Source organism: Palaemon carinicauda, chromosome 13 (genome assembly GCF_036898095.1).
Source record: "Palaemon carinicauda isolate YSFRI2023 chromosome 13, ASM3689809v2, whole genome shotgun sequence".
NCBI classification, from domain to species: Eukaryota; Metazoa; Arthropoda; class Malacostraca; order Decapoda; family Palaemonidae; genus Palaemon; species Palaemon carinicauda.
This window is the reverse complement of record NC_090737.1, coordinates 139,836,559-139,851,039: the sequence shown is the minus strand read 5'-3', so window position 1 is coordinate 139,851,039 and position 14,481 is coordinate 139,836,559. Positions and strand designations below refer to the sequence as shown.

Below are 14,481 nucleotides of genomic sequence, written 5' to 3'. Positions count from 1 at the left end.
AGACCATGGTACAGAAGCTATGGCACTACCCAAGTTTAGAGAACAATGGTAACCATAGCTAAAGTCTCTCTTCTACAAATACACTAATGATTTGTATTTTGAAAATCAATAACAGGGATAAATATGCTGATAAAGACTTTTTCATCGTCAACTTTCTAATTTAATTTTCTTTTAAAGGTATCTCCAGCAACCTACAATATGATTCATACCCCAAGCAGAGGTAGCGGACGTCTACCAAGGTAAGATTTTAATTATTATTATTATTATTATCGTTATTATTATTATTACTATTATTACATGTGTACGCAACCCAGCAAAATGCCAGCTAAATACTGTATTTAACCAGGGTATGACTACTTTCCCTACCCTCCTTATCTGAGGGACGGGGAAAGCCGAGCGTTACCGATAAGAAATATATAATCTATAATATAGGGGAGATTATTATTACTAGCTAAGCTACAACCTAACTTTGAAAAGCAAGGGCTCCAACTGGGAAAATAGCCCAGTGAGGAATGGTAATAAGGAAATAAATAAACTATATATGAGAGGTATTAGCAAAATTTCTTAAATATCTTAAAGGTTCAAAGGCCACTCATGAATGGCAGAGGCAAGGGACAGTGACATTCTCCTATCAAGCAGGACAATGCCCTAGAGACTGACCATATATACATATAATCAGCAACCAAGCCCCTCTCCACCCAAGCTAGGACCAAGGAGAGCCAGGCAATGGCTGCTGATGACTCAGCAGATAAACCTAAACCTCCCCAAAAACTCACATCCTTAGCTCACAAAGATGGTGAGGTTGCAGCGACCAAAGAACCTTATGGGTTTGAGATCAGTAACAATGTTAAAATAGACCTTTTATATATAAACAATGAAGAGAGAAGTATGTCAACTTGTTCAACATAAAAACATTCGCTGCAAATTTGAAATTTTTTATACTTGAATATTTTACTAAAATTTTATGAAACTGCATTGAAGTTCGTTGATATGAAAGTTAATGTGCTAAAAATGATAGAACTTTAATTTTGGGTAGTTAAAAATACCTTCTTTTATTTCCTTTCTTTGGTTTAGCCTAGGCACACCCGGCGAGCATTCGCGCATGTACCTGAACTCGCCGCCAGATCTTCGAGGAATAAATTATTCAAAGATAAAAGAGAAGAACCGAACCAGTGCAGCTTCTATAGAAAAGTATGTATGCTTTACTTTTGTTTTTTTATGTTTCCAGTACAGTAAAGTACAGTATGTTGATTATAATGATAAACCTATAGAGGTAGGCCTACGTCTCATTTGATAAATTTACGAGACAATTAATATATGTATATATGTGTATGTGTGTGTATGCAATACTGTTTTGACACTGAAAACTCATTACTACAGGAAACAGTTAAAAAGCACAAAGAAAAATTAGTGTTCATATTATTATAACTAAGCTACAAACATAGTTGAAAAAGGAGGATGCTATAAGCCCAAGTGCTCCAACAGGGAAAATAGCACAGAAGAAAAGGAAATAAAGAAACAAAATAGTGTGACTGAGTATACCCTCAAGCAAAACAACTCTAACCCAAGATAGTGGAATATCATGGTACTTCTAAACAGGAAATAAAGCCTAGGCAATGAATGGTTAATCAAAGTATGATACAATATATCTATAATATTAATGAATTAATGCAAACTTTATGTGTATCTCTTTAGGGTAAAATTTTTACCAGTGTTCGACAATGGCGAGGAGCATCCGATGCCTTATTACATCACTGGCGAAATCACCTTTCCTGCCTTAGCTGAAGTTCCATGGATGGCTGACGAGAAAAGAAAGATGAAAGCACAAGCAGAGGTAAGTTGTATTATTTCAGATTAAATCCAAGTGATAATGAAAAAAGTTGGAGCTTTTAACGTGTTTTGAAGATAATAGCCCCAAGACTATATAACAAGCTCCCACTAGATACCAAAAGGACTGAAGTTACTAAGGCTTTCAAAATAACAGAACACACTACATGATACTCTAAATACTCCTCCTTAGATTCCTAGACTGGGTTAAGTCTGTTTGGGGTGCAGATATCTATGGTTATCAATGGATACGTCCCTGATTATACACGATATCTTAGGATAGTCGTTCCGCGGGTTGGAACCCCGTGATACCTGATGATAATTCTCTTGTAATATCACTCACAGAAATATTATATAGTAGGAAGCTGCCCGAAGGAACTTCCATCAGGACGACATGGCTATCTCACCCAAAAATAGATTTTTCCTACGTCAAAATCCATTTAGAATGTACAGTATACGACAAACAGATCTTGTAGGCCCTGTAGGCCAATAGGGTTCTGAAGGTGAAAGAACTAGTAGAACAGACCTTAAAGTAAAGTATATAACTGTGGAGCCTTTGTACATCTCCAGAAAAACTACAAAGTTTCCTTTTTTTCATATATCCAAGATTATTTTACTTGTTTTAATTGGTTATGCCTAGTCATTACATTCAACTTTTGTTGAGACAAAAAATTATTCAAATGTTTATATTCAACCAAAATACAGTAGTTCCAAATGAAAGTGGTTTGCAAATGTTGTAACACTTACTTAATCTCTTTTCCTACAATGAATAATTATAATTCTTTTATTATTATTATTACTTTCTAAGCTAAAACACTAGCTGGAAAAGCAGGATGCTAAATACCCAGGGGCTCTAACAGGGAAAATAGCCCAGTGAGGAGAGGAAACAATTAAAAATAAAATTTTTAAGAAGAGTAACATCAAAATGAATATCTCATATACACTATAAAAACCTTAAAACAAGACAGAACAGCGTGCCCGAGTGTACCCTCGAGCAAGAGATCTCTAACCCAAGACAGTGGAAAACCATGGTACAGGGGCTATGGCATTACGCAAGACTACAGGACAATGGTTTGATTTTGGAGTGTCCTTCTCCTAGAAGACCTGCTGACCATAGCTAAAGAGTCTCTTCTACCCTTAACATGAGGAAAGTGGCCACCAAACAATTACAGTGCAGTAACTCCTTGGGTGAAGAAGAATTGTTGGTTAATCTCAGTATTGTCAGGTGTATGAGGACAGAGGAGAATAAGTAAAGAATATGCCAGACTATTAGCTGTGTGTGTAGGCAAAGGGAAAATGAACTGTAACCAGAGAGAAGAATCCAATGTAGTACTGTCTGGCCAGTCAATAGACCCCATAATGCTCTAGCGGTTTTATCTCAACAGGTTACTGTATATGGTTTGAGATTGATAAGTAGGCTTAGTCTTGTTAATGACAATGATGACTAACTATTTCTTGGATAAAGAATAAAAAAATCAGAACCATATTTTGAAATATAAAAGATAAAAACCTTATAAAATGTCAAAATATGTATTTTAGGTAATGAATATGTTTTTTGAAAGTATGTTACTTCAATTATCAGGAACATATGTTTTGTTGCCACAATTTTTTTCCTGTTATCAATGTAATACTATAAATATTAGCCATCATAAGAGTACCTTTTTTTATCAAACAGAGATTCAGCAGAGATACGAGGCTTCAAACAGCTCTTCTGGACGAGATCATCGGAGACACTATTCATGAAGAGATCGCTGCCGTTGCTTCCATTACTCTGGAGCAAAGCAAATATGAGGTAATTTACCCTGGTTGGGAGGACTTATTGCTTCTTTCATTTATCTATCCTTTCCAAGTGTCTTTATGTATGCATTTGTGTAACCAAAATAAAACAGAACCAATGTTACCTTAGTTATCTATTAAAATTTCCTCTACTTTCACTAAACAGGTAATCAATGTAGTCTTCGTCTTCACATACATCTGATTTTACTCTCGTTCTCACTGTACGTCATCTACAGCCTATCATTTGTAGGTCGTATTGTAGTAACTCAAGTCGGTGTTTTTTATTTTGATATTGATCCTTATTCAAACTCAAAAAGGCTTGCTAGTATAGCTGGTCCAGTAGGTTGATTATAATTTTTTATATGACACTCGTGACCCGTCACACCTGTTTTTACCATCAACAGCAACAAAGAAGACATTGAAAGTGTAGTCGAGCGTAATTTTCTTCTGCCTAAACCTACACTCCATGAAATCAGATGTGATGCTGCGTCAAAATGATGCTACGTTCAACATAATTCATTTTCAGGACATGTTATGAACGATTACCGTAGCAACATTCGTATCTGCTATCATTATTATTATTAATTACAGTCTAGAAAGACTGATGGTTTATAGTATGAGGGTCTGGGTTGCATCCAGATTCCTTAGGAGTCCATTGCCTTCCTCACTATATGTGCGGTTTTAAGTAACACGCTCTTTTGCACCATTCCGTGGCCTATACAAGCTCCTATATTCTTAAGATTCCTTTTCAGTGACTTAGGTAAGGTATGGTCCCTAGTGCTCCTATGATTATTGGCATCACTTCCATAGCCTTATCAATTCAATTTGCAAGTCCTGGTACAGTACATTTCTACTTTTTCTCTCCCCTCATCTTGCAATCTTGAGCCCCACGTTACTGCGATATCTATGAGTGATACTTTTTTCATTGTCTTGTCAACCAGTGATGCCTTAGTCGATGTGCTTTTATCACCCCATCCGTACCTATAGGCTACTGTACTGTAATACCAGAGTAGATAGGTTACTCATTTTCTACCACAGCTTGAGGTTGATGTTCGTACCATTTGTTGCTGTATTGTATTTTATATTAGCACTCCAATGGAGTGCAAATAACCAAGTTACCCCTTCACTGAACCTATATCAGAGGTGTTCACTACATATAGCCAAGGCTTTGTTTAGGGTGAAAAACTAGAACATCTTGCTCTGAAAGAAAATCTTAATAAAAATAGTTTCCCATGTATTCAGAGTTTATCATATGAAACTTCTAGATTGATTTTTTCTCCGACAGGAAGAGGAGGATATAAGCAGCGCTGGTGTCGTTGAGGAATTCTTCGTCATGCCAGAATTAAAGTTTCAAGTCTACCTTACTGTTTGGTCCTTACTTTATGACACTGGAAGAGGATTATCTCAGGAAGAATTCCTCAAACTTAAGGAGAGGGAAGACGAGCTTATTTTGGAACCAGTCGCTAAGAAAGCCTTGTTGGATCACGTTCTTGAAGTGAGTGTTTTCTGTACATTTATACAGAATAAATTCTATTCACTATGCTAAAATGACTTGAAGTGAGTATTTTCTACTTATCTATACAGAATAAATTCTATTTACCATGCTAAAGAGACTATATTTTTGTTGATAATTTCTCTATTATGTACAATAACACCTAAACGATACACTAATCTAATTCTTGAGAGAGAGAGAGAGAGAGAGAGAGAGAGAGAGAGAGAGAGAGAGAGAGAGAGAAAGAGAGAGAGAGAGAGAGAATTATCATTACTACAGTTATTATTATTATTATTGAAATTAGAATAATTTGGTAACTGCATTATGTTAACTTCAGGGTGCTGACTGGGCTGATGACCTGAAAGAAGAGAGGCTCCTTTCTGAGATCTCATGGGACAAGTTAGTTTACAACTATCACAAGAACCAACAAGAGAACGCACTCTCCAAAAATACAGCGATGCAAGTTTTACAGGTATATACTGGGAAGCACAAATGACCAAATAGTTTATTCGAACCATAGATTTAGACGTCATGTAACGTTTCCGAAGAAAATAGTTTTCTATCAGTTTTTAAATCAGTAGTTGAATATGTATTTAAACTTTTAACCCTTTTACCCCCAGGCTATTTGGAAATTTCCAACCCCTAACCCCCAGGGGGGTATTTTTTTCCCAGCACATTTTGCAGTATATATTTTTTAAATTGCTCTAACAGCCTTAATTTTTGTCATAGAGAGGTCAGGTTGGTCTTATTCTCTTGGAAAATGCCTGAATTTTCTCAAAAAATTATCAAAAATATAAAAAATAAAAATTTTATAGCATTTTTTTGCAAGGACGTACCGGTACGTCCATGGGGGTAAAGGGATGAGTTTTGTGAAATGTACCAGTACGTCCTTTGGGGGTAAAAGGGTTAAAAAGTGTGCCTCGCTTCGCTCGCAAATTGACATTACTTTGTTGCTCTTCTATTATGGCAAACGATACATGTTGCGCTATGTGCACTAACTGATTGGCCAAGCACTTGGCCGGACAAGAATTTGGTGACCCAACTACCTACTGAACACACTACCGCTGTTCATAAACTTGACTAACTAGTAATATGTATTGTTATTGACACAAGAATATTTTGACAAAGAATTGGGTCCTGGCCAGAGTGTGTCCATTTAAGTAATTTGATTACCTCTTGGGTGTAAGTTACTTCTAAGGTACAGTTCATTTGCCATCAAAGAGGAAGCGTATTTGTTGTTTAGTGTTCAAAGTATAAAATAGTTAAGAGGGAATTATTATAGACTATTATGCATGCACATCCAGAGAGTTTTGTCCATATCCGTTATTTGTTGTCTCTAATAATTTTAGTAATTTCTATTAAAAGTATTATCAAAACTATGATTGTAATCAACGAAAAATATTGAAAAATACACTTTTTTTTCTTCATATTTGTAACACAGAATAGAATTATCATACCAAACTTTATCATTTGACTGTCAAAGGGAGAAGTAAATTGCAATTTTTGTGAAAATACTTTAGAAAATTTAACCTACATTTGTTATTTTGCCATGAACATGGAAAAGAAAGATGAGAATTAATTGAGCTACAATGATACAAAGAAAAGTTAAAGAAAATTGCAGAATAATTTTGATTCAGTGGAGGAAATATTGAAAAGAAGAAAGAAATTCTACCTACGATGTGGAGAAAGAGACAAAATATATAAAAAAAAAAAGATAATATCAAACCCAAAATACATCTCAAGCTAACTAGAGGTACCGATACGCAGGCTATGCCTTGACCCTGAACATAAGCATGCTTGTTAAATGTTATTACTAAGACTATGATCTTTTTCCTTAACAGGAGAGGCTTGTCATGCAGGCAGCAGGAACAGAGCTGGCTGAAGAACTCCTAAGTCTCCTTGAAGAAGATCATATCAAATTAGATGAGATGGAGAAGCTCACCACACCTCCACGCCAAGGGTAGACCAACCCTTGTGGCACCTAACACAATTTTGACTGTCTGAAAAGTTTATGATATATGAATAATGTAACACAAATAAAGATGAAACAGCTGAATATCACATCTTTGGTAAAAGACAATTTTGTGTTTTCTTTGCCACACAATTTACACATGTTTATTATTTGGAAGCATCAAGTTATGAATTACATTTTTGCCAAAGGCTGTCTATTTGAAATAATATTAAATGACAGTGGACACCTTGACAAAATCACCCTATTCAAAAATCCATCAAGAATACTCAACCTTAGGAGTCCCTCACTTTCCTCACTATATTGTAAGTCCCGTTTTAAGTAGCACACTATTTTGCACCATCCAATGGGCTATACCAGCTCCAATCTTCTCAACACCATGATGTGAAAACTTCCGCACGGAATGGTAAGCAGCAAAAGCCTATGTTTTACATTTTACCAGCTAAATCTTCGACCAATCAAGGAAGGAGAAAACTTAAATTTCTTCAAAACTCTGCTGCTCAAAAATTTATTTAAAAAAATCTGATTTAATAGAAAAATATTAATCTAATATTACATAAAAAAGTGAAACAAAGTCTGAAATCATTGAATTTAACTAGATTAACCACAGAGTTGGACCTTAACCTTTCACGGGGGATAGGAAACAAATACTGGAGGAAGTCGGATATAAGAGATTAATTGTACCTCATAATATATGAGTACAATATTTGCTGTCCTTACTAAGTCACTGCTATGTGAAATCATACACTTCAAAACAACAGTAAATTGGGAAGATTTTACGCTATAAGACTTATTGTATTGATACATACACAAAGCAATTCCATAATTTTTAAATTGCATCATATACATATTACATAACTGTACAGTACATATATAATAACAGCAATGGTTAAATCGCCTCGCCACAGTAAACTTCACAACAGCGGAGAGTTTGTAAAAGAAGATTAGCCAAAGTTGGAAGATTTATTGCGATTTGGCTAATTTTCTCTTGCCTATTCATTTTCATTTTGAGATCTGCTATGAGGTGGTGAAACGTTGACAAAAAATACAGCAAGGCCTCGCAATATTTCCGAAGCACTATTGAGAATGATTGGTATAGTATTACAGTCACAATGTATATAGTCATACTGTATCTACCATTTTTTTTAACCCTTTTACCCCCAGGCTATTTGGAAATTTCCAATCCTTAACCCCAAGGGGGTTATTTTTTTCCCAGCACATTTTGCAGTATATTTTTTTTTAAATTGCTCTAAAAGCCTTAATTTTTGTCATAGAGAGGTCAGGTTGGTCTCATTCTCTTGGAAAATGCCTGAATTTTCTCAAAAAATTATCAAAAATATGAAAAAAAAAAATTTATAGCATTTCTTTGCAAGGACGTACCGGTACGTCCATGGGGGTAAAGGGATGGCTTTTGTGAAACGTACCAGTACGTCCTTTGGGGGTAAAAGGGTTAATAAATAATTAGCAATGGTACTTACCAGTTTTCAAGCTAAATCATATGCCATGCAATTACAGTATTGATGCTGAATAGAACATTAACGGTATTTAACTTAAATAGCATAAAAAGTCTAAATACTTGTACTAGACTTGTCCATGCAGCCTCTGCACCTTCGACCCTGCTAGGAACAACAAAACAAAAAATTACTTTAAAAGCCAAAATTAAACACACAGCAACTTGCAAATCCCGAACTACTGTAAATTCAATACAAGCAAAAGAAATTAATTCCAAAAATGCTCAAATGGTGCAAGATAAAAATCAATCAAATCCCACAAATGGTGCAAATAATTCTGTATAAGATCATGCGATAAAACGGTAATCTTGGACCCACAGGTATGGGTTTAGTCTTGCGATAAAACGTAGTCGTCCCAAGATGGGTGGTCCACAGTGGGAATGGTGTTAAGAAAACATTTCCAATCTCAAAAACCTCAAGCTTAGTACATATTAGCATTATGACTATAGTCAATTCTTTTTAGTGAGAGAGATTTGCACCGACTCGCAGGGGTGCCCCTTTAGCTCGGAAAAGTTTCCTGATCGCTGATTGGTTGGGTAAGATAATTCTAACCAATCAGATAACAGGAAACTTTTCCGAGATAAAAGGGCACTGCTGTGAGTCAGTCCAAATGCGCCTTATTAAAATAAATTGAGTATAGTATTGTTCATCAAAATTATAGGTTTTTAATTACAGAATCAGAACATGAATACATACTGTCTTGCAAAGCCAAAGTGAAATATAATCTTGAGCCACATAAATGTGGCTGAGGTGTGGAAGCTCTCGCCGAGGACTTAGGAATAGTAAATAAGTCCTTCGGCTCCCTGCGAGAGGGCAATATTCCTCCAAAAGAGACAGCCTTGCGGTCGCCTCTTTTCTGAGGGGACGTTGGTCCTCTCCGGATGGAGGAATAACGTCAGGCTGAGTAGCTGTTGTAAAAACTCGGTCATGAGAGATGTTCTTCCATTGGCGACAAGAAGCTACTTAACAGATTATCAATGGGAAGACTTTTCCACTTCTCATGCTGTAAGCTCACACTTAAACCTTTAAAGCTTATGAATATTGCATTAGATTCATTGGAATGTTTCTTTTACTCTATGATAGTGGAATACTGAATAATTGATCTATGTAGATGGTCAGGCATCTAAAAAGGACTATAATGTAGTAAAATATTATTGAAGTTTCTTACTCATTCTGAAAATCTGATGGTGCATAAGTAATAATTGCCTCGGTTTCATTTACATTTTAATACTGTAATTGTTAAAATCATTGAAAAAGGTAAAACACATTCAGTACATGCATTATGTAATATCAAACCAAAGTCTATTAACCCTGGATAGGTACGGTGGGTCGTTTGCGACCCCGAGCGTCAAAAAAAAAACAGGTTTTTCTCACGTGACTCACCCCTGTGACTGAATTTGTGGGTGATCGACCTGCAGGAGGTGTCTCCCCTACACGCTCTAGTAGTGTCCAGATGTGCATTGCTGTAGCTGTACTCCTTCCCCGATTTCTGAGACGCGTCGGGGTCGTTCGCGTCCGAGTTTACCCTTCTGAGGTAGTTTGCATAATTATCAAAGTTATTACGTATTATGAAATTGTCGTAGAATGGTGCAACTTGTATAGGTTATCAGTTGTGGAAAGTCTTGGTGGATTGTTTGGCTACCATGTGCATGTTTTTTTTTTTAGTTAAAATGTCGTTCATCACCACGAGGACCATTTTACCGCGAGTGCCCCTTTTTCATTTTTTTCATTTTTTTGCCAAGTCATTTTTCCGTAAGATATTGCCAAATAGTGTCGTAAAACTTTTGCTTGTTTAGTGTTGGAAAGTGTGTCTAGATGATCTGGCTACCCATGCATGACTTTGTTTTTGTCAGATACGACGTAGTTATTGGTATATTGGGTATTTAACTGCGGTTACCAATTTCTGTTTTTTTTTCAATATTTGTAAAAATTACTACGTAGTAAGGAATTGCCGTATATTATTCATTTTTTTTTCATGTTTATGTGTTAGAAAGTGTGCCTTGATGGTTGGGCTAACACGTGCATGTCTTTTTTTTTATCTGAGATGTCGTATATTAGAATGTCGGGCATTTTACCGCGAGTGTCCCTTTTTAATTTTTTTAAATTTTTTTGCCAAGTCATTTTTCCGTAAGATATTGCGAAATAGTGTCGTAAAACTTTTGCTTTTTTAATGTTGGAAAGTGTGTCTAGATGATCTGGCTACCCATGCGTGATTTTGTTTTTGTCAGATACGACGTAGTTATTGGTATATTGGGTATTTAACTGCGGTTGCCAATTTCTGTTTTTTTTTCAATATTTGTAAAAATTTACTACGTAGTAAGGAATTGCCGTATATTATTGATTTTTTTTTCATGTTTGTGTTAGAAAGTGTGCCTTGATGGTTGGGCTAACACGTGCATGTCTTTTTTTTTTATCTGAGATGCCGTATATTAGAATGTTGGGCATTTTTCCGCGAGTGCCCCTTTTTATTTGTTTTGCATTTTTTTGCTTAGTCATGTTACCGTAAGGAATTGGCAAGTAGTGTCACAAAACTTATATTTTTATAGTGTTGGAAAGTGTTTCTAGATGATCTGGCTACCCATGCCTATTTTTTTTTTAGCCAGATATGGCGTATATATAAGTATGTGTTCGATTTTCCTGTGATTGCCATTTTTTCGTTTTTTTCCCATTTCTTTCAAAATTACTACGTACTAAGGAACTATCACAGAGTAATATTTCATTTATATGTTTATTTGTCGGAAAATATGCCTTGATGGTTTGCCTAGCACGTGGCTGAAATTTTTTTTTTTCTGAAATGCCGTATATTAGAATGGCCATTTTTCCACGAGTGCCCCTTTTTATTTGTTTTGCATTTTTTTGCTTAGTCATGTTACCGTAAGGAATTGGCAAGTAGTGTCGCAAAACTTATATTTTTATAGTGTTGGAAAGTGTTTCTAGATGATCTGGCTACCCATGCCTATCTTTTTTTAGCCAGATATGGCGTATATATAGGTACAGTATGTGTTCGATTTTCCGGTGATTGCCATTTTTTCGTTTTTTCCCAATTCTTTCAAAATTACTACGTACTAAGGAACTATCACAGAGTAATGATTCCTCTAGATGTTTATTTGTCGGAAAATTTTGTTTACTTTTTTTTTGATTGAATATCATCAAATTTTTTTAGCTAAAATATTGTTTTACATTTTTTTTTCGATTTTATTTCCCTTCAAAAAAAATTTTTTGGGTCAGAATTTTAATTTTATAGTCGTAAAATAATCGACAATTATCCAGCAACCCACCATATGCATATCCAATAATAATTAGATTAGTAAATAACACCTTGAAATTGACATACCCTTCCTACATTTCAAGTGGCAGATTAGGGAGTCTGAGTCAGTGTGGTTGGCGGCCATTTTGTGGACATATCCGAAGCGTAAGCTGCCCTATCTATATATATTCTTGTTCCCTATAGAATTTGTGATATTTTGGTATATTTTTACCTGCATAAATATCATATTATATATTAAATATATGTATTTTTTTACGAAATTTCCAAGTACTCAAAAAATTACCTTTAGATATGGCCCCTGATATAAATGTAATTTACAAAATAATGAAGATTTTTTTACATATTTCTATTTTAGGATAACCTATGTTTATTCCCTAAAAAAATTAGCCACTTCCTATTTCATTTGGGTACCCAAAAAAATTCATGAAATTTGGACAATTTTTTTTGGCCAAAAAAAGTTACCCTTTTTTTCTCATTTCAGATCTTCACCTCCATGGTCTGACTTCATCCAAAATACATCAAGATGTGTCCTAAACATTCAAGAATCAATTCCTAAAAGGATTTGTGTATATATGTATAAACTTTTTTTTTATGAATTTTTATGTCAGGTCTTTTTTTTTTCTACTTAATTTTTTAAAATATTTATAATAAATAGTTTTTCTGCAGATGAGTAGTATTTATCTTTACAGTTGTTTTAAGCATTCATTGAAGTTTTTTTTGGCAAAAGAAAAAAGGAGGTTACTGCAAAAACTGATTTTTCAAGAATTTTTTTTTGGCGTCGGGGTCGTTTGCGTCCGAGTATACCCTTAAAGGGGTGTCCGAGGACCGTACCTATCCAGGGTTAATTAAGCCATTTAACCCTTTTACCTCCAAAGCTATTTGGAACTTTCCAACCCTTAACCCCCAGGCGGTTTTTTTTTCTCAAGCACATTTTGCTGTATAGTTTTTTAAATTGCTCTAACAGCCTTAGTTTTTGTCATAGAGAGGTCAGGTTGGTCTCATTCTTTTGGAAAATGCCTGAAGTTTCTCATAAAATTATCAAAATTATGCAAAAAAAACCCTGTAAATAGCAGTTTTTAGCAAGGTCGTACCAGTACGTCCATGGGGGTAAAGGGATGAGTTTTGTGAAACGTACCAGTACGTCCATTGGGGGTAAAAGGGTTAAAATCATGCTAAAGCATCAATCTTTATTTAGCTACCAATAAACAAATATGTCGTTTGTGACGAAGATCAACCAATGAGCAAAAACATACTGACCACTCGGTTTCAAGGTTTGCTATGGCAGTCGAAATGGAGCAACAGAAAACTTGGGACACATGTATAAAATACACCTAGAGTAAAACTAAATGTTATATTTATTTTGGAAAATAGTCATTTGCTACAAGCTTTTCAAGCACAGCTTCAACAACTTAAATAAAAATGTAGTATTTACTGGATTTTATGATAGTGCAAGTAATGTCTGAGAATACCATTAAAAGATAGTGCTGGCAGTGTAGGAATCTAACTGCCATTGCCTGAAGTTCCTTAGATAGGGGGGGGGAGAGATGGGTAATTCAATGAATACTGGCTAAGTAATATGAAAAATCTTGTACAATTGTTTATTTCAAAGAGTCTTACTCAATAATCCTTTGTCAATTATCACATTTAGAATGTTGGAGGGATGGCAGTAACCTAAGAGGGATTGTTATAAAAGAATCCAAATGCGATTAGTAAGTCAAGACAAAAATTAATTCCTCAGAGCTTCTCAAATGTAACTTGACTTTCTGACGATTTGACAATTTCAGCTGTGGGGTTGAAAATAGACTTGGGACTCCTCTACACCAATAGTAGGTAGCCAAAGGCACAAGTCACCAAACTGCCACTAGAGTTATTGGTTCCATTTACTAAATTGGATCCCTCTCTCGTTATGGCTTACTTTTCCTTTGCCTACACACACTGAATAGTTTGGCCTACTTTTTACAAATTCTCCTTTCATTACACACCTGACAATATTAAGATAACTGAAAACTTCTTCAATCAAAGGGTTAAGTACTGCACTGTAATTCCTCAGTGGCTACTTTCCAAATGGTAAAGGTAAATGAGACTTCATCTATGGTAAGCAGCTCTTCTATTGTGAAGGACACTACAAAATCAAAACTATTGTATTGTTCTTTCTTTAGCCTCCGGTACATTTAGGCACATTGTTCTATCGGTTTCTCTATTTCCTATCATCACTAGGCTATAACGGGGTATTTGGTTGTTGTTGAACGGTTCAAAGAAAGTGTCCTCGCTTGACTTTTTGCTAGCGAAGCTTCATTGTCCACAAACCTTATGCATTTGTGACTGACTCCATGTCTTTGAACCGTTTGGCAATCAGGTTCGACAATTAGGTTCGAAGAACCGTTCGACCATGTAAACCCCGCTTAAGGGGCAATGTTCTATGAATAAGGACTCTTCTTCTTCTTCTTCTTTGTCTACATCTTTTCCCACTTCTATATGGGGTCAATGTTTCTGGTCAGCTTTCTCCATCTACCTCTGTTCCACACCTCATTACTGGTTAATCCCTTTGATTGAAGGTCATCCTTGATACAGTTCATTTATCTCCCTGTGTTTGTATGCCATGTCCTTATTCATAGAACTCACTGACCATAGTTGTTTT

General features: G+C 35.4%; 1 protein-coding gene and 1 long non-coding RNA gene across 2 annotated transcripts in view; both read left to right on the top strand.

Moving 5' to 3' along the window:
- Positions 1-14,481, top strand: part of LOC137652541 (uncharacterized) — a 282,636-nt gene that overhangs the window by 116,186 nt on the left and 151,969 nt on the right. The window lies entirely within an intron of this gene.
- Positions 147-7,096, top strand: LOC137652116 (uncharacterized). Its single transcript, XM_068385321.1, has 7 exons — positions 147-239; positions 1,075-1,191; positions 1,696-1,834; positions 3,503-3,619; positions 4,889-5,098; positions 5,433-5,567; positions 6,937-7,096. Exons 1-7 carry the CDS (start codon positions 199-201, stop codon positions 7,057-7,059), a joined length of 882 nt encoding a protein of 293 aa, XP_068241422.1. The 5' UTR covers positions 147-198; the 3' UTR covers positions 7,060-7,096.